This window comes from Uranotaenia lowii, chromosome 1 (assembly GCF_029784155.1).
Source record: "Uranotaenia lowii strain MFRU-FL chromosome 1, ASM2978415v1, whole genome shotgun sequence".
NCBI classification, from domain to species: Eukaryota; Metazoa; Arthropoda; class Insecta; order Diptera; family Culicidae; genus Uranotaenia; species Uranotaenia lowii.
The window spans coordinates 41,110,035-41,134,791 of NC_073691.1; the positions used below are offsets into that span (position 1 = coordinate 41,110,035).

The 24,757-nt window shown below is 33.9% G+C and overlaps 1 protein-coding gene across 1 annotated transcript in view; it reads right to left on the reverse strand.

Moving 5' to 3' along the window:
• LOC129759473 (uncharacterized) overlaps positions 1-24,757 on the reverse strand; it is an 85,152-nt gene that overhangs the window by 48,091 nt on the left and 12,304 nt on the right. The window contains exons 2-3 of the mRNA XM_055756948.1: positions 21,250-21,403; positions 9,483-9,697 (exon numbers count right to left, since the gene is read on the reverse strand). Of these exons, the coding sequence (XP_055612923.1) occupies positions 9,483-9,697; positions 21,250-21,403 (369 nt within the window). The remainder of the gene's footprint in view (positions 1-9,482; positions 9,698-21,249; positions 21,404-24,757) is intronic.

Below are 24,757 nucleotides of genomic sequence, written 5' to 3' on the forward strand. Positions count from 1 at the left end.
AAATACCAGAGAGGAGACCAAAGAATAATGTTCATTTCGCGTTCATTTTTGCGTTCCCGGGAATCGGAAAATCTTAGCAACTTTTTCCCGGGAATTACCGGGTTTCCGAAAAAAAAAATTAATAAGCATATTTTAACCCTCTACGTAAACAATCGAAAACTATACATATGCACAAGGCCGTAAGAAAGTGCGAGGGCGAGGGCAACCTTTAGTATTGAAAATCTTAACTTGACATACAAACACCCAACCTTATCTTTAGAATGGATTTTTATCAAGAAGTGTGACCAAACAAATTCAGGATTTGAAACCAACCATTTTAACTTCAAAATTAATTCACCGAATACTAATTTCATAAAACAACAAGTTTGAAGCCATGTATCATGGCTCACAATGGTCATCAGAATTATCAAAAAAAAACTGAAAACTAGTATCCTCTACTATATTACTTTTCTTTTTTATTAATTACACAAGGCCCCGAAATTTACATCCTTCGTGGTGCAAAGAATTTAAAAGCTAATTTTGCCATGGATCTAAATATGGAAATTTCTTATCAGCTTTTGTTTTTCAAATAACTTTTGAAAAAAACTTTAAATATAATAAAAAAAAAACTTCGACATTTAAAGACAAAATATACTTTAAGAATTTTTTAGTTCCATCTTTCCAAAGTTTTACAAACTGTAAAATTTAACTTTTTTAAGATCATACATCATCAATTTTAAATATTAGTCCTTAATTGTATTAAATACGTATCATAAACAAATACAAAATCAAATTTTTCTATAACGTAGGTTTGTTATTTCACCTTAAACTGAAACATTTTGAAGCTAATAAGCTCCATATCACCAAAACGCAAGGTGATTAGACAAAAGATTCGAGTTCAGGATGCTTCTACCAAACTATTCATAGGCACCAAAATGCATATCCATTAAGTTTTCAATTAAATTGTCTTAATATAGTAAGTTTTTTTTAATGGTTAAACGATTAAATTTAAAAAAAGCCTTACTGAATGTTAAAAAAAAACATATATCTTTTTCATTTCCATGTTTTGGTTTAATTTAAAAAAAAAATCAACCTAATTTTAAAGTCGAACTATTTCAATTTTATGAATTATATTTCATAAGTTTATCGTTGTTTTTTTGATTCTGAATTTTTGTTTTCTGAGAACATGATCTTCTTGGAACTCTTTGAAATTAAACTTTTATAAGAAAACATAGTTTCCACATTCTGTCCTTTGCCGGACCCAATATTCCAATTTAAAGCGACAAAATATTCAAAACTTTAAGTTTAAAATTTTAAACCTTCCATTGAAAATTTATAAATGTTTCTTTTATTTTCATTTAATTAAATCATGTTTTTATTAATCGATCATGATTTTTGATTTACCATTGGAAAATTCAAAAATGATTCGAAGCAGCAACTCAAAAGGTAAATTCAAAGCGTATTGTATACTATATTTGTATTGTCTTTGTGCATTCAATTGTAACAACAAAACTTGGAATTCATTATAATTATTTTTATTCAATTATTCACTATTGTATTGACTCCCCTAAGTTCAAAATGGTTTTTCTCCTAAACGAGAACTCACATTTCTAATCGTGATTAATACATTTATTTGAGGATTCAGAATTTTTTTTCTATCTTACAATGAATATTATGTATTCTTTTGCTGTGCATTTAATCTTTATGCGTTATTTTTGTTAACATTCTTTTTCTGGTGATTTGTTTTAATTAATTTGATTAGTTTTACTTGTACGATTCATTATTTTTTGAGTTTGTGTGAGAATCATTAGTAACAAAATGGTTTCGAAATCAATTTCTATATTGCTTGTGTATTTATGGTATTGTTACTATTTTGAGTAAATTTGAATTTCGAAAAAATCATTCCATGGACAGGTCCTTCACACGGACCTCATTTATGTTAACGGTTTTTTAACATGTTTTATCCCAATTCAATTTTTTTTTTAATTTGTACTACATTCAAACATTAAAATGATTGATTTTGATTCGTTCTTTTTTGGCATAATCTTTTCAAAGGGAAAAAGGTTTCCATTGCTAAACAAATTGTAACTTCTTCCAGAATTCGTGCTGTAAACAGATAAAGCAATGATGGTTTAATTAGAAGCTCAATATTTAAATAAAGTGCAGTAAAGTGATCAGTGTACTTGAAAAAATAAGAATAAAAGAACAAAGTATATGAGTAAATTGACTAACAAAACTGACTGCTTCTTGCTGTAAAAAAGCAAAATTGAGAAATATTTCTAATTTATGATCGAAGTTATTTTGATAGATTTCAGGTTAGCCAATAAACCTCGTAAATCCTCAGGTAGATGCCCGTTTTTTTAATAGTGTAACGTTTTTTAATGATTTTAGACGATTCGCTATCACTAAACGTATAAATATCAGGAAAGGAGGAGTTTTGGTTTTCTGGTTCAAATGGATGTGCAATTTATGGTTTTAAAGGTCAAAGACATATAAAAGCCGTTTCAAATAAACGAAATTGTAAAAAAATGGGGCCAAAGACAAGAAAATCTCGCCATGGAACCAAAAAGTTTAGGAAGGAGTTGTAGAAAATAATGAACAGCATATGTGTCTATTTATCTGGCTTCGAAAATTTTCGTTTTTTTATATACAGGAGTTTTCAATCAGTAATTCTTGAGAATGAACACTCTAGACCAAAGAAATCGAAAAAATCGAAAATTAAGCTGATGCTAAACCTCAAATTCTGGAATTTTCACGGTGTCTTTTATAGGACCAAAAAAAAATCGACATCTCTAAAAATTCTGACTCTCCTCTATCCAACACACTATTCAAAAAAAGTTTATTGGAGAGTCTAGAACAATTCAGCACCAACATGTGAAAAGGGTATAAAAGGCAAAGTAAACAAAACCCGTTTTCAATGGATTCGAACAGCCCAATATAAGCTCTACTTAACACAAAAACCGTTTTTAGTTTTTCAGTTTTCGTAAGATTTATAATGCAGTTTGAGCAAAGGATCTAAAAATACTAGAGCCATAAAATGACATTATCCTCACACAGATTGTTTTATACACCCTTTACTCCACAACAAAGCAAACGGTCTATATGCAAAACATTAAAAGGGGAAGAATGCAGAAAGCTTTTCACTCACTCCTATAGCGAGAACCATAATCTTTTGTCAAAAAATAGGGGAAATTTTATCTCCATCTCGCTCACACATATGAGACATACAGTACAAAGCAAAGGGTGTATAAAACATTTAGACGAATTTCATACTCCAGCTAGGGTCTATAAACAATTGCAAGCTATGTTTTCATGATAACACCGTCGTATCGATAAAAACATATTAAGAATGATCCTACGCACCGTTTTGACCATATAGACTTGCAAGATTCCTCGTGAAATTTAATTAGCGATTTAAAAAAGGTTGCAAAATTTTCAAACGCGTTTTTCTCGAAACGTCATAAATGAACATAGACCCTTTTTACGTGTTGGTGCTGAATTTTTAATGAGGATTTGAGAACAATGGATATACACGAGCCAATGCTGAGAATTTTCTTCTAATCATTCCTAAAGTCATCACATTTTCTATTTTTAATCTGAGGTATATTAAGATTCATTCAAAATTAAATTAAATCTTCAAACATTTTGAATCAAAAATTTTAACAAAAAGGAATGACTTTCGAAAAACATTTAAAAAAAATCAATAAAAAATTTCAAAATAGGTGTACAAATAACTGGCCGCACTGAAAAAAATTAAAAAAAAAACGTGGTTATAAAGATATTTTCTCTAAGATAATTTCATTAGAAGACAGAATGCAATTTTCCTACTAGTTCCAAAAATGGCCATATAGCGTGCCAAATAATTAAAAAAAATTAAATACAATTATACTTTGTTAAATATTATTTTCACTTCCTTCTTGCCGGTCAGAGTTGAATGTAACGAAAGATTTATAGAAAAAGTTTTGGTCCTGCATTGATAAACTGTGCTTTAAATTCGAAAGCCATTTTGAAATTAAAATTATGACAAAGCTTATAAAATTTATTAAACACGTTGTGATACCTGGCGATTATCTAAATAAACGACATTCTTAAAAATGGAAACTAAGACCTACTAACGCTTATCAAAGCTATATACAATCAATTTTTAATAAAACTGTTAGTATTCTTTTTTTCTCAAGAACAGCACCCAAATATTTCCTAAGCACAAATGAATTTTTAAGAAAGAAACAAAATAATTGAGTGATGAGTGATAATTTGTAACTTTCTCTCCAAAACTCAAAACAACATTATGAATTTTATAACCGTGCTTTTGTTTATTTTCTACAGCATTGTCAGTTATAATTACAGCTTATTCGAGTAATTTATTTTATTGATTGTTTAAAAATTTCTTTGAAATTCATAGTTAAATTTTTTTTTAGTAAAACATAGTTATAGTAATTTTTAGTAAAATATTTAGAGTTCTTATTAATTTTTTGAATAAATCTTAATATAGGGGAGATAAGGGCATAACGAGCACCCAGGGCATAATAAGCACTCCTTTTTTTTCTACAAAACTAAGTATTTTCTTAAACAAATATTCATGATTATTCATGACATTCATCTACTTTTTCAAGTTTCGTTAAATTAGGCAATTTTGACTATTTGAGTGTCTGAACACGAAAAATTGATGTTATTCACAAATTATAGCTGTTCGCTATGGTTAAATAAGCGTTTTCCTTAAGGTGGCCATTATGCCCTTATCTTCCCTATCTTAGCTTAAAAATGAAAAATCAGAATTTTTTGGGGAAATATTAAAGAATTGTTTTTAAAATTTTTAGTTGTTTTTTAGTCAGTTTTACCTAGGGTGAAAACGAGAAAATAACACCAGATTTGAACCCCATGAAAATTTTTATTTAAAAGAATTTAATCTCTTGTTTGAACGAAACTTTAGGATAGATCGTTCAATCAATGTATTTCTTAAACCAATGTAATTGGAAGTGGTTGAAGCGAAAGATAAAAGAAAAACTTATTTCGATTTTCGATTTTTTTTTTATCAAAAAAGAACAAGGCATAATTTTAAGGCTGCAACGAAAAAAATCGCTGGTTCACTTCTAAACGTTTCAACAAAATTAAAATAATTTTAAAGCTCGAAAAAAAAAATCGAAACTAAAAAATGTAAAATATTCTGAAAACAATTAAAAGTTTTTTATTTCTTCTTTCTTAATTAACACAAATCTGACAATTTAAAACATAATTCAACTAAAACTAAATTTTGTGAGAGCAACACTTTCCTAGCAATGAACTAAATTTTAACCACTTAATTTTAATACTTAACAAAATAGTTTGTTTTTTTTTCATTTGTTCCAGATGAAAACATGCTGGGAATAGATTGTTTTAAGATGAAATTCAATTTGTAGTTAATTACTTGCAAAATTACCTGAACAGTATTATTCAGGTAAAGGTATTCTGTATGACAACATTTTTTGTTTTTTTGCTTTATGAAGTTTTATCATCGTGAGTTACTTCTGAGAAATAATTAAATTTGATAATTTGGCTAGAGTATCCTTGATATTTTATCCGTAAGGTTGTCAGATTGCCCAGTTTTAACCGGGATTTCTTCGTGAAATGCATGGATTTTGCCTGGATTGGCTCACTTTATTCGCAAATCAAACAAAAAAAACTTTTTTTTTTTAAATTATGCCTCCAACACGAAATTTTTTTAGCAAGTTTTGCAAAAATTAGCATGAAAGTTTTTAAGAGGCCTTAGATACGGTTTAAAATCTGTCGATAAATTTTAGTGATTTTTTTTTTTTTTTTTCATTTCTGATGAGTAATTTCTACGTTTTGACGAAATTTGCTCGGATTTTTGGTCGTCAAATGCCTGGATTTTGCTAGGTCTTGAAACAAAAATTTCCCGGATATGTGCTGGAAAAATCCTGGCAACCTTCATTATCCGTATTTAAGATTCGATCATCCCTGCAATTAAAAAACTTCCAATTTAATTTTTAACAACGTTCAAATTTTGTAGTATTCTATTAAACATAAATATGTTCATGATAATCAGAGCTTATATTTTTGAAAAAATTTAAATTAAATATAAATCAAGAATGGTTTTTAAGAAGAATATAAGTTTTATTTTCTCAAAAATTTCTTCAAAAAAATTTAAAAAAATCTAAGTCCACATCAATAAATTTAATACTGATGGATTGTAATTAAAAATGCTATCGACTCGATTATCCGTGCTAGAAGCAATGATGTGCACATAAAATCGGTTCAAATCTAGAGAACCTATTTATATTATATAAGAAGCCTGATCATATCTCTTTTAAAATTGAATATCTGGCCAAATCACACAAGGCTATGATGAAAAAATCCTTAGCACTGTTCTTTGGCCTAATGTTCAAGCTCTAAAGTGAACGCTTAAAAAATCACCACAAATATCTTGTTTTATTCTCAGCGGATTGTGTTACACGGTAAGAATATCTTAAATTTGGTTTAAGTCCAAACTGTTTTGTAACTAAGATATCAGAACACCAAGAAGTGAGAGAAATTTACCCTTATAGTCGCTCGAACTACAACAACACAAAACTTTCCAATACTATCCAAAAACCTATGGAAGCTATGATTGATTGGAATCAATTATGACAGTCCATTTGTATCGATTGGAACTTTGGATTTTAGATGTCGCTTACCTTAAAATACAGAAACTCTATTCTAAACTATAGTGCATAGCAATTGACTTTTTTAATATTTTGAAAATGCTTTTAAAAAGGGTTGAAATGAGAAATCAACAACTTTATTGAAATTCCAATAAATCCAATAGTTTACAAACACGGTCTTAAAAACGGAACAATTGTGGAACAGTTTTTATTTTGAAAAAAAAATTCAAATGTTTTGTATAGGTTAACAAGATACTTCATATTAAAAAGATTTAATTTGGTAATTCAACTTGCTTGCTACAAAAATATTTTCAAAATTGGAAAAATAAAGAAATATTTTTTTGTTTATTTGATTTAAAAAAAACTGATTTCAGAAAAAATATTAGTTTTAAAAAATACTCCCGGCACATAGAAACATTAAAAGCTAATGGCCTAATAAAACCATTTGTAAAAAAAAAATATTTTTTTTTGTAAGTTCTTTAAATTTCTTGCTTACGGAAATTGAGTTATATTATATGTAGGTACTTCCACCTCCGCTGTAGCAAAAAAAACTTCTTTTTACTGAAAAGCAATAAAAATTTCCAGTTTTGCTTTGAACGCATCATGAATAGATTTTATTATTTTATTTGGTTTCTATCAGAGTTCTTTGCATATCTTTGAGCATTTCGCGAGATTCAATTAAATTTCAATTTTCTTTTTGAAATTCGATTCTAACAAGTACAATATTGATTTTTAATTTCAGCCCATCTGGGCTGAGTAAAGATTGATCATCGTAACTATTCCGGCAAGTATCTGGTTAGGGCCAATCTGAAAGACATTATCTGGAGGCCTGGCAATGAACAAACAATTCAAATCGTACAACCTAAAATGCGGAAAAACCTAGTAGAATTTCTAAATGAAATCAAGAAGAAAACATTCGGAAACATTTCCGTTCCAAAAAAAATTTTGGATGTTAATATTGCTGCATTATTCCTAAAAAATTAGATTTAAATACAAACATAAAAAAGTATTGATAATACGAATCGAATTTTCATTTTGATTTAGCAAATTTTGAGAATAATGTCCGATCTGAACCAATAAGATACTTCCAAAATAATGCTTTAAATATACGAAGCTGAAGAATGCTGGGTAATCCGGAGTTTTTGGGATGATTATTTTATTGTGTCCAACGTCTAATACTTCCAAAGCTTTTCCCAAAATATCAGCTTTAGGAAAATTTTACCTGTAGTTCATAGTCGTTCCTGTGTCTGCAAGTCTTGTCCGATTTTAACGATTTTAATTTTACCTTATTTTTTCCAGTTTGACAATATTTAAAAATTTAGAATATTTGTTTCACTCGGTTATCTACTCTTGGTTCCAAATGAAAAAAGTTTCCAGAAACAAGTTTATTTTTAAATGGGTTATAGTTTTTGACAGTTTGGTAATTTTTTTTAATTATGAAAAATACGAACATCTATCCAACGATGTATACTGCCGCTCATAGCAAGTCCCATTTGCATTTTCATCATTTTTGAGTTAATTCGTGGAATCACCTTAAAATTATCGTTAGTTTTAGGAGAAACAAAAATTTTGAGTACTTTGTTATGTGTGGGAGATGAAGTTTTAACCTTTATATCGGAATTTTATCCGAAATATCCAGTAGAAAATAAATCTTACTTTCAAAAAGACACCCAATTTTGGGGTTTGTTTTGCTGTGTCTGATATCTCAGTAAATTGATTTTTAAACTCAAACCTAAGTTTTTTCTTGTTTATTTGATAATCTTTTCAAAAATTTCAGTTCTTCAGTACATTGTAATTATGATTGAGATGCATTGAATTTTCACTTCGGTTCATATTGACCCATACAGCTTTTGAAAGTTTTATTTTGAGATAATTTGGTAAAATCGAAGGTCCGTTAATAATCAAAATTTCCCTCAATGAAAGAAAAAGCGTTTATGTTCCCTTTTTCTAACGCATTTTTACATAACTTATAGCGATTCTAAATCGCAATTTTCAGAGGTTTTTGTACCTATTTCTCATGCTCAGTTTTCAAAACCATTATATTTTTCGAGGGAATTTCTGGTTATAAATATACTCATTTAGAACAAACGTTAAAATTTTCTTATAACTTTAAAAAAAGAAACCTTAAAACAAGTTGTTAAACTTGGCTTGAAATATTTGTATAATTTTATATAGCTTATGGCATCCAATGTTTTAATAAAATAAAAAATTTTATTCAGCTTTATGAAAATTTGAAATGGAAAAATTCTGAAAAATAATTAATTTTGACAAGTGTCTACCAGAGCCAATCACGCTATTACGCTTGAGGGTTTTCAACGCCTGAAACCCAAAACGTCATGCGTTTGTTCCACAAAAACAAACATGTCACGAAAACAATCACTCGGTTTGATTTGCGCGGCGAATGGTATGATAGAACCAGTCAACGGGCTCCAATCATGTAGGTTCCAGTTATTGAAACTAGGCTTTCGCCATAACCCGGAACTGTCAAATTGCGCTCACCACAAACGCAAAACGAGCAACATCAGTTTCCTCCAATTGCAAAAACCCCTTTAGTTAACCGAGAATTTCCATCGAACTCGGCCAGCCGCCTGTCAGCAACCGACAAAGGCACTAATTAGAACTGTCAGCGTCTTGAATGGAAATAACCCGTCAACGGATGGCTGGCCTGGGACGACCAGAAACCCAATCCTAGCCAGTTCCGGCTAAAAGCCCATCCGGTTGCTCCCTTGTGTGTGTGGCGTAACGGAAAACCGCAATACTGCGGAACATGTCCGGAGCGAGTTTCACATCGGGGAATTTCCGATACCCTCCCACCCACACCCATTCAAGGTGCCGACCAATCATTCAAACTGCGGGGAAACTCACCTGCAACGCTCATGTTCAACTGTCCGTGGGCCAGCTTGAATTCGGGCGCATCGCCGGAAATCTCGCACCGATACGAGCCGCTGGATTTGATGTTCAGTTTGTGCAGCTGGATGCTGCACATGAAGCGGTTGCAGAAGTGGGCCGCCGATTTGGGGAGCACCGTCACACCCTCGACCGGGAATACCATCACGTTCTGCTCCATCATTGGGGAGTACCTGCGGGGGGAATTGAAAAGATACATGAAATTAGTTACACTGTTAATGGTCTTAATTGAAACTAAGGCATGGATATTCTTAAATCTGGACGCACTGTTTATTATACCATAGCGCTCCTAAATGTTTGATCTGGAATATTTTGACAGGACTTTGTTAAGAAATGCTTCGTCTATCAGTGCTGAAAATTTCATTACGATTCGTTTTGTTCAAAAAAAGTTACAAGTGATGGAAGCCGCGAGACGAAAATTTATTTTGGACACCTACGTCAAAAACCCGCAGGTTCATACCATCGTTACAGTTTCAAAAATTTCACAAAGCCACTGGTCGGGGTCATGTCCCCGCCAAGTTCAAATTCGTATTTGCTGATAAGTTTGCAAGAATGTGTTTGATCTGGCAAGGTTTATGCAGCTGCGGACGAAAAACCCCGGTTTTTGTGAAAAACAAGACCATGGACTCCAAAATGTACAAGGAGGAGTGCCTGAAAAACGTTTTTTTCCGTACATTAGATCTCACAAAGGACTAGTAAAGGTCTTTTACCACCTCCTATGCATACATCGGCGCGGGATTATTAAATAGTAAGTAAATTACTTTAAAATGCAATAAAAACCCTACATTTTGAGTACCGTAAAACGGGAAAAGTTTGATCACCAGGGTAAATTTGACCAACAATAAACTTTTCCACATAATCATCAATAACTCAGCCTATAGTTTGAATTTTTTAAACTGTTTTCTACGTATGAAAGCCTATTAATTGAGCATCAGCCAGTAAAAATCTAATTTCAAAATCCTAAAATATCTATTTTGTCCAAGGCTCGCAAAAAACAGCTCTCCTGATGATACCAAAAAGCATTTAGAAGCAAACGGGTTGTTTTATGAGAAAAAACATCTTTTTTTCTTTGTATATGAACAGTTATAGTGCTATTTTTATAGTCATTTAATGATAAATTTTTGACATTTAAAAAATAAGGAGAGTAAGCCCGTATTGGACAAATGGATAGGAACCCTATCAAATCGTTAACTTTGAAGAAAAAATGAAAATGGAAATAGTTGGAGTGCCTAGGGAAATGTGTGGAGGTATATTTTCATTTGTATTTTGAAGCCCAAACTATTTAGCAATAATTATAATTTTTGCGCCTAAATGTATGCAGCATAATAGTTATTTTTTCGATTATAAATATTTTTAAAATAAAACGTTCAAAATCAAGGTTAAAACTTTTAAATAGCACTTTTAAATATTATGAAGGTGTTATGAATCCTTTATGATAAAGGAAATTTGTTAAAACCGTCAGAACAGGGACTGATCAATGTCACCCCAAAACATCAAATTCTGAGCAGAGACGAAAACGATTTAAACAGTAAACAATTTTGAAGAAAAACTTTATCAGATTGAATCCAGAAAATAGTGACTGTCACTGTATTTCAGATTCCTAACACAAGGTGAATGAAATTTTTCATTACCAGTGATCGAATTGATTATCGGAGACTGCTCAGTTTCGTCGTCGATAATAACGCACTCCGATTTTCCACTCAGCAGTTGAACATAGAATTAACAAGCCCTTGATTTGACGGAAGCAGCTAGTTTTTTTTTTACTTTGCATTGGCTTCTTCTGCTTCTTACATGTTTTTAGACTCAATCTTACCTAAGCAGAACGGACGATGCTGAGAGGACAACCTAATTTTTGGCCAAATCTCGAACTAAGGAAGTCTTGTTACTGCATGCATACATGTAAGCATGCATGACTTTCCGGTTCAAAGCTTTTAGAAAAAGCAATAAGTGAATATCGAACGTCAGTTCACTCACACCATGATTGTGTTTATACTGTTTACGGCATTGAAAAATTGCTCTGGTGCAAGAGTGTGAGTGAAAAGTGATTGAACTAGGGGTTGGACCCAAACCCGTAAATCCTTATCTGCTAGTGTGCTTACCCGATCAGGAGGAAAAAACTAAATTATTTCAAGATGAAATATTTTGATACTAAATTTTTCCTATCTAAATTTATTATTATTCAGTACTCGTAGGATGTTAAAATGTCTCAAATTATATCAACAAATCTATGCGATCATAGCTAAATTATATCAATTTTAAATATGCTCTTTTCAAGATTATATCTCGTTCAGATAGCATAGTTTGATATCGGGCAGAACAAAACCCATCAAAATTATAACTTATCAAGATATGAATGCTTCGAGAAAAATTTCTAGTGAAATGTCAATAATCCACAATATTTGCTAAAACCATGCTCCATTTTTGGTTTCCCAAAAAATGGATTCAATTTTATGGATCTTTTGAGCGAAACTCATTAATGCACGGTTTGGGCCGTTGACTTCGATGTTCGTGTTTCATAAAAAAAATAGTACGTATATTAAAATAAGATATAATCATTTTATTTTAGGACAATCCGAAAAAAAAATCATTATCATTGAAAATGAGCTCAACCCCTTTCAAGTCTGTCAATCAGAATTAGATATAATTCAAATTGGAGAAACTTAAAATCGAAAATTTACAGTAGTTAATTATAACTGAATCAGATGTAAATATCTTGGTGAGATACGTTTGAGTTATTATTTTGATATGCTCTCCTGATCGGGTAAGGTAGAATTTTAAAGTTTTTTTTTTCATTCAAAATTTAAAAAATCCATTAATAAAGGCACAAATTTTAATTTTTTTCGATGCCGCAAAAACTTTACCCAGTATGACGGATTGATTTAATTTGATTTGATTTGATTTTGATTTATTGATTATCTATGAGCCTTGCTGGCTCTTAAAGACTAACTAGTTTTACATTTCAATGTAACAATTTCATAATTTTCATAATGAGATGCAAAAAAACTAATCTATTTGATTTTTATGGAGGAAAATGAATTATTTTTTGACAAGACAAGGAAAATTTTTAAGATTTATAGTTCATTGAGCTTGAGTAGCTTTATCTTTTGTTTAAACTGTTAATCACTTAAGTCCTTCATGGTGGGTGGTAACGTGTTGTTCATCGTTGAGGCTCGTACCAGAACCGAATTCAAACCGTAGACTGTCGAATAACTTCTTACTTACTTACTTACTTAATGATCCCGCGCCGATCCTCCGGTGCATAGGGCCGTGGTAAAAGACCTCCACTGTTGACGATTCGGAGCCAGCGTCTTCACCTGGTCCCAGTCAAGATTCTCGTCGACAGTTCGGATTTCAGCGGCTAGACTTCGCCGCCACGAATTTCTGGGTCTGCCTCTTCTTCGATGACCTTCTGGATTCCAATCTAGCGCCTCTCTGCAAATCTCGTTTTCATCTCTTCGCAGCGTGTGCCCAATCCATCTCCACTTACGTTCCCGAATCTCGATTTCTAGCGCCTTTTGATGACACCGGCGATGTAGTTCCTCATTCGAGATCCAGTTGCCAGGCCACCAAGCGCGGATGATATTCCGCAGGCAGCGGTTTACAAATACTTGCAGTTTTCGCGTCGTTACCGCATATGTGCACCAAGTTTCGCACCCGTACAGCAATACGGATTTGACGTTTGAGTTGAAGATTCGGATTTTTGTTCGTAGAGAGATCTGGCGTGACCGCCAGATGTTTCGGAGACTCGCAAACGCAAATCGGGCCTTTCTGATCCGTGTTTCGATGTCTTTTCTGGTACCACCATCAGGCGTTATCTGGCTACCAAGATACTGGAAGCACTCCACTTTCTCAACTTGTTGCCCAGCTACCAGGAAACAGGAGGGATCTCCTGTGTTGATCTCCATCGACTTGGTCTTTCCGACATTGACTTTGAGACCTGCTGCCTTGGAACTTTCGGTGAGGTCGTCGAGTTTGCTCTGCATATCTGGTTGTGTTTGGGCGAGCAAAACAATATCGTCAGCCAGGTCAAGGTCGTTCAGTTGCTCCATTGTTAAAGGATTCCACGGCAATCCTCGGTTCGGTGCACAGTCAATCGATCCAATCAGAATCTCATCCATTACGATTAGAAAAAGTAGCGGTGATAAGATACATCCTTGTCTCACTCCAGCAGTTACCGGGATTGGTTCGGACAAGACACCGTCGTGCAAGACCTTGCACGAAAATGCCTCATACTGTGCTTCGATGAGATGGACTAGTTTCTCTGGGACCCCTCGTCGCCTTAGAGCCACCCAGATGTTTTCATGGTTAAGTCGGTCAAATGCTTTTTCGAAATCAACGAACACCAGCAGAAGAGAGTCCTGGAATTCGTTGATTTGTTCCAGTATGATTCGGAGCGTTGTGATGTGGTCCACACATGATCGTCGAGATCGGAATCCAGCTTGTTGCCGTCGGAGTGTGGCGTCTATTTTCTCCTGGATCCTGTTCAGAATCACTTTGCAGAGTACTTTGAGGGTTGTACAGATCAACGTTATGCCTCGCCAGTTACCGCACTCTGTCAGGTCTCCTTTCTTCGGGACCTTTACGAGGATACCCTGCATCCAGTCGGCCGGGAATGTTGCAGTATCCCAGATGTCAGCGAAAAGACGGTGCAACATTTGTGCTGATAGGGCAGGGTCGGCTTTCAGCATTTCAGCAGGGATGCAATCGATCCCAGGTGCTTTGTTGGATTTCATGTTTTTGATTGCCGCTTCTATTTCAGCCAGCGAAGGCGCTTCCGAGTTGACGCCATTTATGCGACTTACTGTTGGCGCTTCGAGCTGCAGATTCTGTTGGCCATCGCTATTCGTGACTCGGAAGAGTTGTTCGAAGTGCTCAGTCCATCGTTTGAGCTGATCTGTTCGATCGGTCAATAACTGACCTGCTCGGTCTTTTAGCGGCATTCTTGCATTAGTCCTTGCACCACTGAGGCGGCGAGAAATGTCATAAAGTAATCGGATATCTCCATTGGCGGCGGCTCTTTCTCCCTCTTCGGCTAGGGAGTTTGTCCAGGCTCTCTTGTCTCGTCTACAAGCTCGTTTAATTGCCTTTTCCAGCTCCGCATATCGTAAGCGGGCGGCTGCTTTGGCTGACCCGGTACATGCCTGCTCAATTCCGACTTTCGCCTTTCTCCGATCATCGACCATCCTCCAAGTTTCATCCGACATCCATTCACTCCGAATAACTTCTGTTGACGGTTAAAAGGTGCCTGCTCCTGGTGTTATGATGATGCACTTGTGATACTCTGCTGAGTGTTGTGTTCGTGTGTATCGTGCCTTTCGAAATTCGGTGAACATGCTCGCAAGCCGCGACTGCATACACGTTCTCTACAGAAAGCAGATTGTGCTTTCTATGAATGTACTCGGTGCCCGTTCGTTGATTATAGCCAAACAAATTTTTGATGGCCTTATTTTGAAGAATTTGAACTGGTCGCATGGCTGTTCTGTTGGCCGAACCCCATACCGCTATGCCATAGCAAAGATGGGAATGGAATAACGAGAAGAATAAGCTGTGTTTTGTGGTCTCTGGAACTGAATCACACATCTTACGAAATATTCCGGCAATTTGTGACAGCTTCGTACATAAATGTCGTATATGCACATTCCATCTTAGTCCAGAGTCTAACCAAATTCCCAAATATTTGTAGCTCGAGACATTTTCTACTTGCTTTTCGTTGTAAACTATTTCCAATCGACGATTTTTAACTGTGTTAAATAACATGTATTTAGTCTTAGAAACATTCACTGTTAGTTTATGTTGGTTCATCCATCTATGAAGGATTCGCAGGTCTTCATTCATCCCGCGTTCAAGTTGATCGAGGAATGCGCCAGCATAAACGAGAACAATATCGTCTGCAAACATGTAGAGGGTTCCACGCAAGAAGAGATTCTGAATACTGTTAACATAACAATTGAAAAGGGTTGGTCCTAGGGTGCTTCCTTGAACCATGCCATAATGGATTTCTCTCTGCTCGCTTTTCAATTCACCTTCTTGAACAAACTGTGCTCTATGGTTTAAGAAACTTTTGAACCATTCCATAGAAGATCCATTCACACCCAGTTCATTCAGTTTTCTGAGCAAAATACGCCTGTCACAAGTATCAAAGGCTTTGCTGAGGTCTAAAAACAATGCCGCAACTTTATTTCTATTGTCGCATTGCGTTTGTATTTCTGACACGACATCAAAGAGTGCTGATTCCGTGTTTGAACTGCGTCTAAAACCGTATTGACGAGATGAAATTAGTTTTCTGTTTTCTAGGTAATTTGTGAATTGATTATTAACCATTTTTTGTAGAACTTTGTCAATGACACTGGGAATGTTAATTGGTCCATAATCAGCAAACTGTTTCACTCTTGGTTGTTTAGGTATAGCTTCTACTTTAGATATTTTCATAGAGTTGGGGACACAGTTTTGTACAATTGAGCTGTTAACAACATGAACCATGCCGCTAAGTAGTTGAGAAGAACATGACTTTAACATACGTGATGGGATTCCGTCGTATCCTGATGAATTGGAGTTTTTCATTGCGTACAACGTCTTTCGTAGCTCGTCGATAGTAACTGGTCGGAGAGCAAAAATACAGTTTGTTTGCAGATCGATGGGTGGAACAGCTGTATACGGTATGCTGTTCGCTAAATCCTCACAAGCAGAAACAAAAAAGGTATTGATACCATCCAGTAGTTGTTGTTTGTCGGAATATGTACTAAGAGCTGAAGTCAACTGTTGAGTTAGCTTATTTTTTGTTCCTAGTATCTCCTTTATCACGTTCCACGTTTTGGTGAGATCATTCCCGGCTTGTGAGAATTTACCAGCAAAATAAGCTTTCTTTTTTGTTCTTTTCATTTTGGTGACCCGGTTTGACCAAGACACATACATGTCCCGGAGAAAATCGTCGGTAGGGTTACGACGACGTTTGGAGTACCAGTAGTTTTTGCAGCGAATGCAATCGATCATCTCACTATCGATCCACGGTTTTGAGTTCCTGGTTTTGCTTCGGGTGAATTTAACTTTTTTAGAGGAACGCTCCACGCCAACTTTGAGCTGCGAGAGAAAACAGTTGTAGATGGACTCAGCATCCAGGTAGGAACTTGTGTCGATTGGGTTGTTGGAGAGGTATTCTCGCAGATGAACTTCGTTGACTCTCGTATAGAACTCACCGGTCACTCTTGGTCGAGTAATAATTTGGTCAACCTCGATAAAAAGTGCATCGTGGTAAAACAGATTGTATTGCAGCTGCTGAATGGTGAAAACAAGGTCAGTTCTATTCGAGAGGACGTGGTCTAAACAGGCTTCGTATCGGGTAGGTTGTTGGTTGCAGAAATAGAATCCATTGGAGTGTACAGCATTCTTGTATCTGTCTACGTTGGTGTTTGATGTGCGCAGGTCAAAATTGAAATCGCCAACCATAATAACGGTTTTAGAGTGACATTTCGTGAACAAAGTTTCCAACAGCTGTAGGAAACTATCTATTCCAAGTGATAAAGTTTCTGGTGGACGATATATGCTGACGAGTGTTGTTTTTCCGGGATCATTGATTTCCACTGCGACAATGCTGTTGTGCTCATCACATGCCGAATATAGAAGGGTGCTGGAGAAATCTTTATGGACAAAAATCGCAGAACCACCGCCTCTGCGGTTTGACCTTGAGGAAAAATAGCAGTTGTAGTTGTGTAGTGTTGAGTCGGTTTCCATACCTTTTTTTGTCCATGTTTCGGAGATAAGCAGAATGTCAATTTTAGATTTTGTTTCATCCACAAGGAACTCAAGCTCGGTAAGTTTTTCGTTAAGGCTTCTAGCGTTGAAGTAGAATGCCTTCAAACTTTTGTTGTTTTTAAACTTTAAATTAGCTATTGAAGAGATTGATCTGGTACTTGGTGTAAATGGCAGATGGAAGTTAGGATCATTGAGCGAATTCATTTAGTGCTATTGCGGATGATATTTCGTGTACTTTGCCCTTCTCTATTTTCCTAACTAGAAGTCTGCCTTCTTTAAACCAAGCAAATTTTATTTTGCCTTTGTGTTTCAGATCTCTTGCTAGCTTGAACAAGTACCGATTGCGCTTAGTTAACACCTCGTTGATGTAGATGTTAGTATTTTGCGAATTTTCGGTTGCCATGTTCAATATCGCAGTGGTTAAATTTTTCTTTTCTCTTCTTCTAACTAAAATCTCGTCTCTTTTTTCTTTGCACTTCAATCTAAGCTGTATTGAGGGGGGAATTTTAGACTTGAAAGACAGATTACTAGGTGCCCTCAAGATTTCCTGTACCTCATCAACTTCCAATGGGACGTCCATTGCCTGACATATTTTGGTTGCTATGTCAAGCAAGTTTTCCCCTTCCTGGGCTGGAGCATTCGATATTTCAAAGGATTTTCGAAATTTGTACTGTTTCAGCCTATCAATTTCAATTTCATTTTTTTCCAATTGTTTTTGCAACAACGCGTTGCTGTCACGAAGCTGCTGTTGTTCATCCATAAGGGTTTCTGTTGTTGTACGTAGCTCTTCAAGGGTATTTTGGATTCCTCTTACTTCCGCAACGACTTCCTGCTGCCAGCTTATCAGCCGGTCTAGCTTTGACTCGATACGATCGATTGTGGCCTCCAGATTGGATGATACTACAGCAGACTTGCAGGTTGATATCGGTGAAGACAAAGAACATTCCACCATGTTCAGCGTACTCCTTCTGCTTTTGTTTCGGCTTTCTTTGCATGGAGCACAAAGCCAACATTTATCCGGAACTGTGATTATTTCCAGATAATCAGCATCGGAGACAGATGCACATGCGTTGTGGAACCATTGTTTGCACTTTCCATCGCACTGTAGTGGTTTTCCATTTCTAGAATTAATATTTTTCTTGCACTTGACGCACGACTGAACGTTCACGCTCGCCATTTTGATTACGAAAAAATGATGATATCACCTACAAACTGGTTTAATCATCCTATTCCAAAACTGTTGGTGCAACAATATTTTTCGAACAATAACCATTTTTTTTAATAAATATTTTTTTAATTCAGTTACCTGTCAGGGGAAAAATGCAACAAAATGCAAATCAAAGAGACACCTTGTAAATATTTGTAGTATTTTTCCCCCAAAATGTATGCAATATCCTTACGTCGAAAACAAATGTAAACATTTGTTTCAACAGAACCAGAAATTACATACATTTTCATAAGATTCATAAGATAAGATTAAAATAAAAGTTTGATGCAAGGGACCCCTATTTTCTAAATCTAGTGAATATCGCATGTTTTTAAAAACTAATAATTAATGAAGAAACCAATATTTTTCTGACTACGTCAGTTTGATGTCCCACATACCTTAAAACTTTTGATGCATAAAAGGTATGATTATCTATGGACGTGATTTTTTAGAAGCCTTTGAAGTTGAAAAGTGTTGAATGTTGCCCCAGTTGACGGTACGACACCGTAGAGCAAATTTGTAAATTGACAAAATTTTGGTGTAACTATATACTCTAGCACGAGAAGAAAATCGTAATAGTATCTCGTACATTGAAAATTGGACCTCGTGCAATCTTTTGCAGTCGCAGTTTTTCGTACAAAACTTGACTGAAAAGTGGTTAGCGTGTAGGACTCCGACAGATTTTGCATTGATTTGAAAGGCCGCACAAATGTACGAGTTCGCTCAAATTTCGCAGTCGTGAGTGCGCAGTTCAAATCTAGTGAGCTGCGTATCACGTGCAAAAATTGCGCAACTGTTAATCAAATTATTAAGTACCAGGATTTTTTTCTGAAAACCTGGTAAAATCCGACCATTCAAATTCAAAATTTTTCAACTCAAAATCCGGGCTAAATTGGACCAAACCACGGAATTATTCTACAAAGATCAAGAAAACACGTTAACGATTTTTTTTTCCATCAAAACATATAAGAATATTTGAAATCGTATTCCGGGCTTCCAAAAACCGTTCATGATTATTCAGATAAAACTTGCTTAACAATCTTTTTTGGACGTTAAAATTGAAATGAAAATAAAAACTCAAAGAGTTTATTGTTAGATTTTGCTAATAAATTGAATAAATCCGAGCAAAGTTTGAGCTTTTTTAAACAAAATTTAGGACACCGAATAGGATCGGACTTTTCCTTAATTTTGTTTCAATTATCCAGGCAAGTCCAGACAAAACCAGTAAACCGAACATTTACCAACTAAACTTCTCTTTTACTAACTTAAGTTCAATGTTTGAGAAAAATTCTAAGATAATATTTTTAATGCTTCATTTTATCATTGGTCGCCTGGTATCTGCTTCATTGAAAGCAAAACAAATATTTCCCTGATGAAAATTGGGAAATACCATTAAGATTTCAGACAAAGAATAAAAAATTAAAACAAAAAAAAAATTAATCAAAAATTACAAGGAGATACAGATATAATAGTTGAAAAGTTACATCATAAAATCAAATTACAAATTAAATTAAAATACGAAATCAAAGTCACAGTCACAGTTTAAGCAGGAATTGAAAAGTTTCTAATTCACAATCCAATTGTTTATTTCAATTGCATATCTTTAAAACACAACTGAAACCCCTTTAGTGTAATGTGTTGAAAATTTTAAAATTTAAAGCGGAAAAAAAATTTAAATTATAAATAGATTGTTTGTCATAAGATTAAATTTGAGGAACAGAAACTAATGTCGATTTTTTTTATCAAATATGACAAAAATTAAATATCAAAACATCAATTCAGAATGGAGATTAAATGCGACCTTGATTGCCAAATAATAATTATTTTTTATATTGATAAATAGATAAATTAGCTGGCCCGGTGTGCGTTGATATATCTTGATAAATCGAAAAATTTTGTGAGAATAATTTAAATTTTTGTCTATTAGGATTTCCGTTTTAATTGAAATTTCAAAATCAAGAGCCATTTGGCTCTTATTGTTACTTTGATTCCCAATTTTGTTGATTAATTTCATTTGTAACTTGTTTCTTGAATCTTGATTTTAATTTGAGATTCTTAATTGTGGTTCCAAATAAAATTTGATTTTAGTTTCTGAATCTTACTTTTGGACTCTTACGTCTGTAGCTCTAAGGAATTTGGTTCTACTTTTTTTTTGCTTTAGTTTTTTAATTTCATATTCTAAGTCTGAAATCTTAGTGTTACTTCCCAAATGTCATGAGGGTAATATTTATGCTGCTTCCGGTGAAGCAGCGATCTATGATGAAATGAAAAACATTTTAATATTTTAGTATGTAATTCCAAAACAGAGAACTTAATTAGGATGAGAATTTTGATATAAATTGCTTAAAATTTTGCATTTAACAGCTCTTATCAAAGTAAATAGATATTTCTTTTTTAAAAGTTTATTGATTAATACTCCCGCAATTTCGTATTGAATTTTTTTTATTGAAGAAAGCAGAAAATACTTTCAACACCTTTGGAATGTCATATGAAAAAAAAAAAACGATTCATAGGGACCACCCCAGAAAATATTTCCCGGGCCCCCCATGGCCTAATCCGGCCCTGAATCGATGAAAACCATAGAAAAGTGCGGTGATCAAAACATAACAACGAACTAAGATTACGGAAATTTTACGAAAATTTTATGAAAGTTGTAGAAATAGTAAAATACTATACATTTTTTTCAATCAGGAAGATTATTAAGATCACCGTAGAATAAAAACAAAGACGAAACGTATAGAAAAAACTAGATTGTAGGTCACTACTTACCGGAAAAACTCCTTCTCGTCCTTGTACCATTTGACCGAGTTCAGCTTGTGGCTGCCCATATCGTAGCTGCAGGACAGGGTCGGCTGATCCCGAACGTCAACCACTTCCGGTACCAGGATTTCCTGCAGCTGCAGCGTCCGGATTAGTTTCAAATCTGCGGAAAGGAGAGGGTGGAACAAGTAGAGAAAAGTTAGTCGGATGTTATGGGGGTAAACTAACAATTGTCGTTGGAGAATGATCCCAGTTGAATATAATAACATTGTTTCTACTAGTAGTTTGTTGATGCTAACTTTGAATTATTCATGCCGCTTTGATTAGCTAGTTTTGTATCATTTCGCTCCGGAATGCTGCGCCTACAATTGAAATGGGTTCAATAAATTCCTGTGTGACATTATCAAAGCTTTAAAAAATATTGCCATCATCACAGCCATTCCGTAAATAATCAATGCCATTCATTTTCGAATCGCTCTGGCAATACCTTACAGCTTGGGGTCCACGTACAATTGCCATCAATTGATCATTGATAAACTGCTGCGCTCAAAGGGGGCATCCAAATCGATGACGTCTCCTCTGATTTTCCCCCCGTCTCTTTCGCACCAATCAAACATATGTCCCTCGCTGTATGAAAACAGCTTTCCATCATCTCGCCCTCCCTGAGGCAGGGCTTCAATTCAACTGTTGATGGGATTCCCCGGAAAAAGCGGTATTAATCCGCAAATGGATGAATGGCTGAATGGATGAAACGATGAATGGGAACGGAAAAGTGAAGGGGCCAATTCACATTTGTATCCGACGATGTTTGTGGAGTTCAGTTCGACAAAATTGCTGTTTATGTTACCGATTGCAACGACTATGATGATAATGATGATGGCATTCTGGCATACGGCTAGCGACTGGAACCAATAAAAACGGATTAATTCCTAGCATAACATATGAATTGTGCGGAGCTCTGTGGGAAAATCCCATGCATGGGGGATGGCAATCGATTCGGTTTCATTGGTCATTGAATATATGCATTAGTACTATTGAAGATTTAACAACTGACCTCAAACATCATGAGGACAAAGCACATGATCTGAGATATAAATTTCCATATGTCAATTTGTTGGGAACGTTCAGACTTGAGGAGTGGATTGGTGCTGAAATTGAACAACAATCTTAAGCATCAATATTTTATTGATAACATCGCAACGTCGAATTCTTGTTAAATAATTGTTTACTTAGTTTTATTGAATTATCTGTATGAATTTGATTATAAAAACTAGCAGGGTCTGTTCATTTTATTTACCATGTTTAACTTGTCGTTCATTTTCCAATTTTTATTTGCTGATCAACAATAAATGTTTAGTTGTCAATCGTTTAGCTTTTGTAAAAATGTCCTAGTATTTTTTCATATATTTCTTCTTTCCGTGTACTTAATTTTAACTCAATACTACGGTTTTTTACTTAAATTATCAAAAAATTAACCTCAATCAATCTCATGTGCATTTTACAAGACTCCTTTTTATAAACATCTCTTCAGTTCGGATTTTTTGCTTGTCGCCACGACATAAAATGACTTTTTTCGGTGAGTTTTTGGAATGATAAAAACACTTTATCCAGTTGTTCATACGTTTCGAGTAACTCTTATATTTGCTCCTCTTCAGTGGCCACTAAATTCAGTAGGGAGAGTTTAAAAACAATGAATTTGAAAATATCTTTATAGTTTTTATCCAGGTTGTAGAAAATTAATTCGCCATTTTGAAGTATCAAAGTACCGAATTTTTGTTTATTTTTTCCTTTTTAATACAAATTTCTCTTGCATATAAAAAACAATTTAAAATGAAGAGAGACATGAAATAAATAAGAGAAAACCTAACATTTTAGCTGCAACATTTTGCCCTGAGAATATACCAAAGCAAGAGACTGGATAGTTCTGCTGATTTTCTATTGATATTTCATCACAAGGTTTCTGATTTTCTCTTAATTTACTCAGAATAAATTCATTTTTTTTTGCATTGAAAAGACTGACATAAATATAAAACAGTATGAGTTAACTCTTAAGCTCGAAATCATGGCGAGTAATCTTTCAACTTTTATTTAAAATTCATTGCTCTCTCGTAAAGCTTTTCTGTTTTATGGAAGTCTTTATGAAAGTTTAATATGTCTCACAATATTGACTTTGTTAAACAGTTTCTTGTTAAACAAGAAATAGGAGACTCCTTGCAATTTATTTTTCAAGAAAATTACAAATACAATTTTTCCTTAAAAATCAATCAATTAAAATTCTGTGGATGATTAAAAAAAAGGTTTTTCCATTCAAAAGATGGCAGAACAACCTCAAATTCTACTTTAAATAAGTAATTCACAGTTCAATTATGTACCGAAAATTAAGGGAAAATAGATATAGAGGAAAATCGGAGCGCAAATGGGAAAAATTGTTGTGAACCGAATATCAAGCAATCTAAACTTAATTTTTTTCTCTTTCCAGGACCAAAAAACAATGCGTAAAAACATATATAAATTAAACTTAATTCATGTTGCTTGAATTAATTCAGAAAATTGTTTTTAAAAAAAAATAGAATCCCCAGATTTCATACAATGATAAGTGTTTTAAGCATCACTTCTAAGGGTAATATGTGAAACATTGTGAAAAAAGTGAAAAATTCTTTCAACATACTTTTGGCAAAAAAGGAAGAAAATCAATTTAAACTACTTCGAATGGTGACATATTTTAACAAAACATTCTTTGGCCTACTAAACGTAGGGTTAATGGGCACATGTCCAAAAAAATTTTAAGATCCACCAAGACGGAAAATAATGTAATGGAAGTCTGGAAATAAAAATTAACGGTATTCAAAATATCTCGGTGAAGACTTGGAAATTTTGAAATAAACTAACAATCGTTTTTTTTCCAACTTGAATTTTCTAACAAAATGTCTATCTTTATGATTATATCTTGATTATGAAACTCATTTTCGAGCTGAGTCTGAATCTGATTTTTTATTTTGATTATTTGATTGATTATTTTGATTAAAATGTGAATATTTAGATTGAAAAAAATGAACCTGGTTCTGAGTTTTCAATTCTTAATCACTATTTTGAAGTTTAGTAATCTTTGAAATCTGCATAAAATTTCATTATTAACTTTTAAATGGAATTTTTAAGAATTCAGTTTGAGCACTTCGATAAATAACAAACAAAAACTCAGGATTGTTCCATGAATTTTTTTTTCATATTTGGAAAATTACTATATCAATATTGAAAAGGCATGTGAGTTTCGAAAACCGTAAGTCGAATTGTGAATGAAATGCAAACCACTTATTTAATCGATTTAAAAACAGCTTTTCATTTGTTAATTTTTTAATGGTGATTTGAACCGAAAATAAGGAATTCCAAACGGGATACAGAATCTGAAATATGAAAACAGAAAAACAATTATGATTTTGAAAATATGTAATCAGAAACCGCTGGAATGAGTTTAATCTCCTTTAAAATTAAATGTTCAGGAACGAGTTTCTTTCAAGAA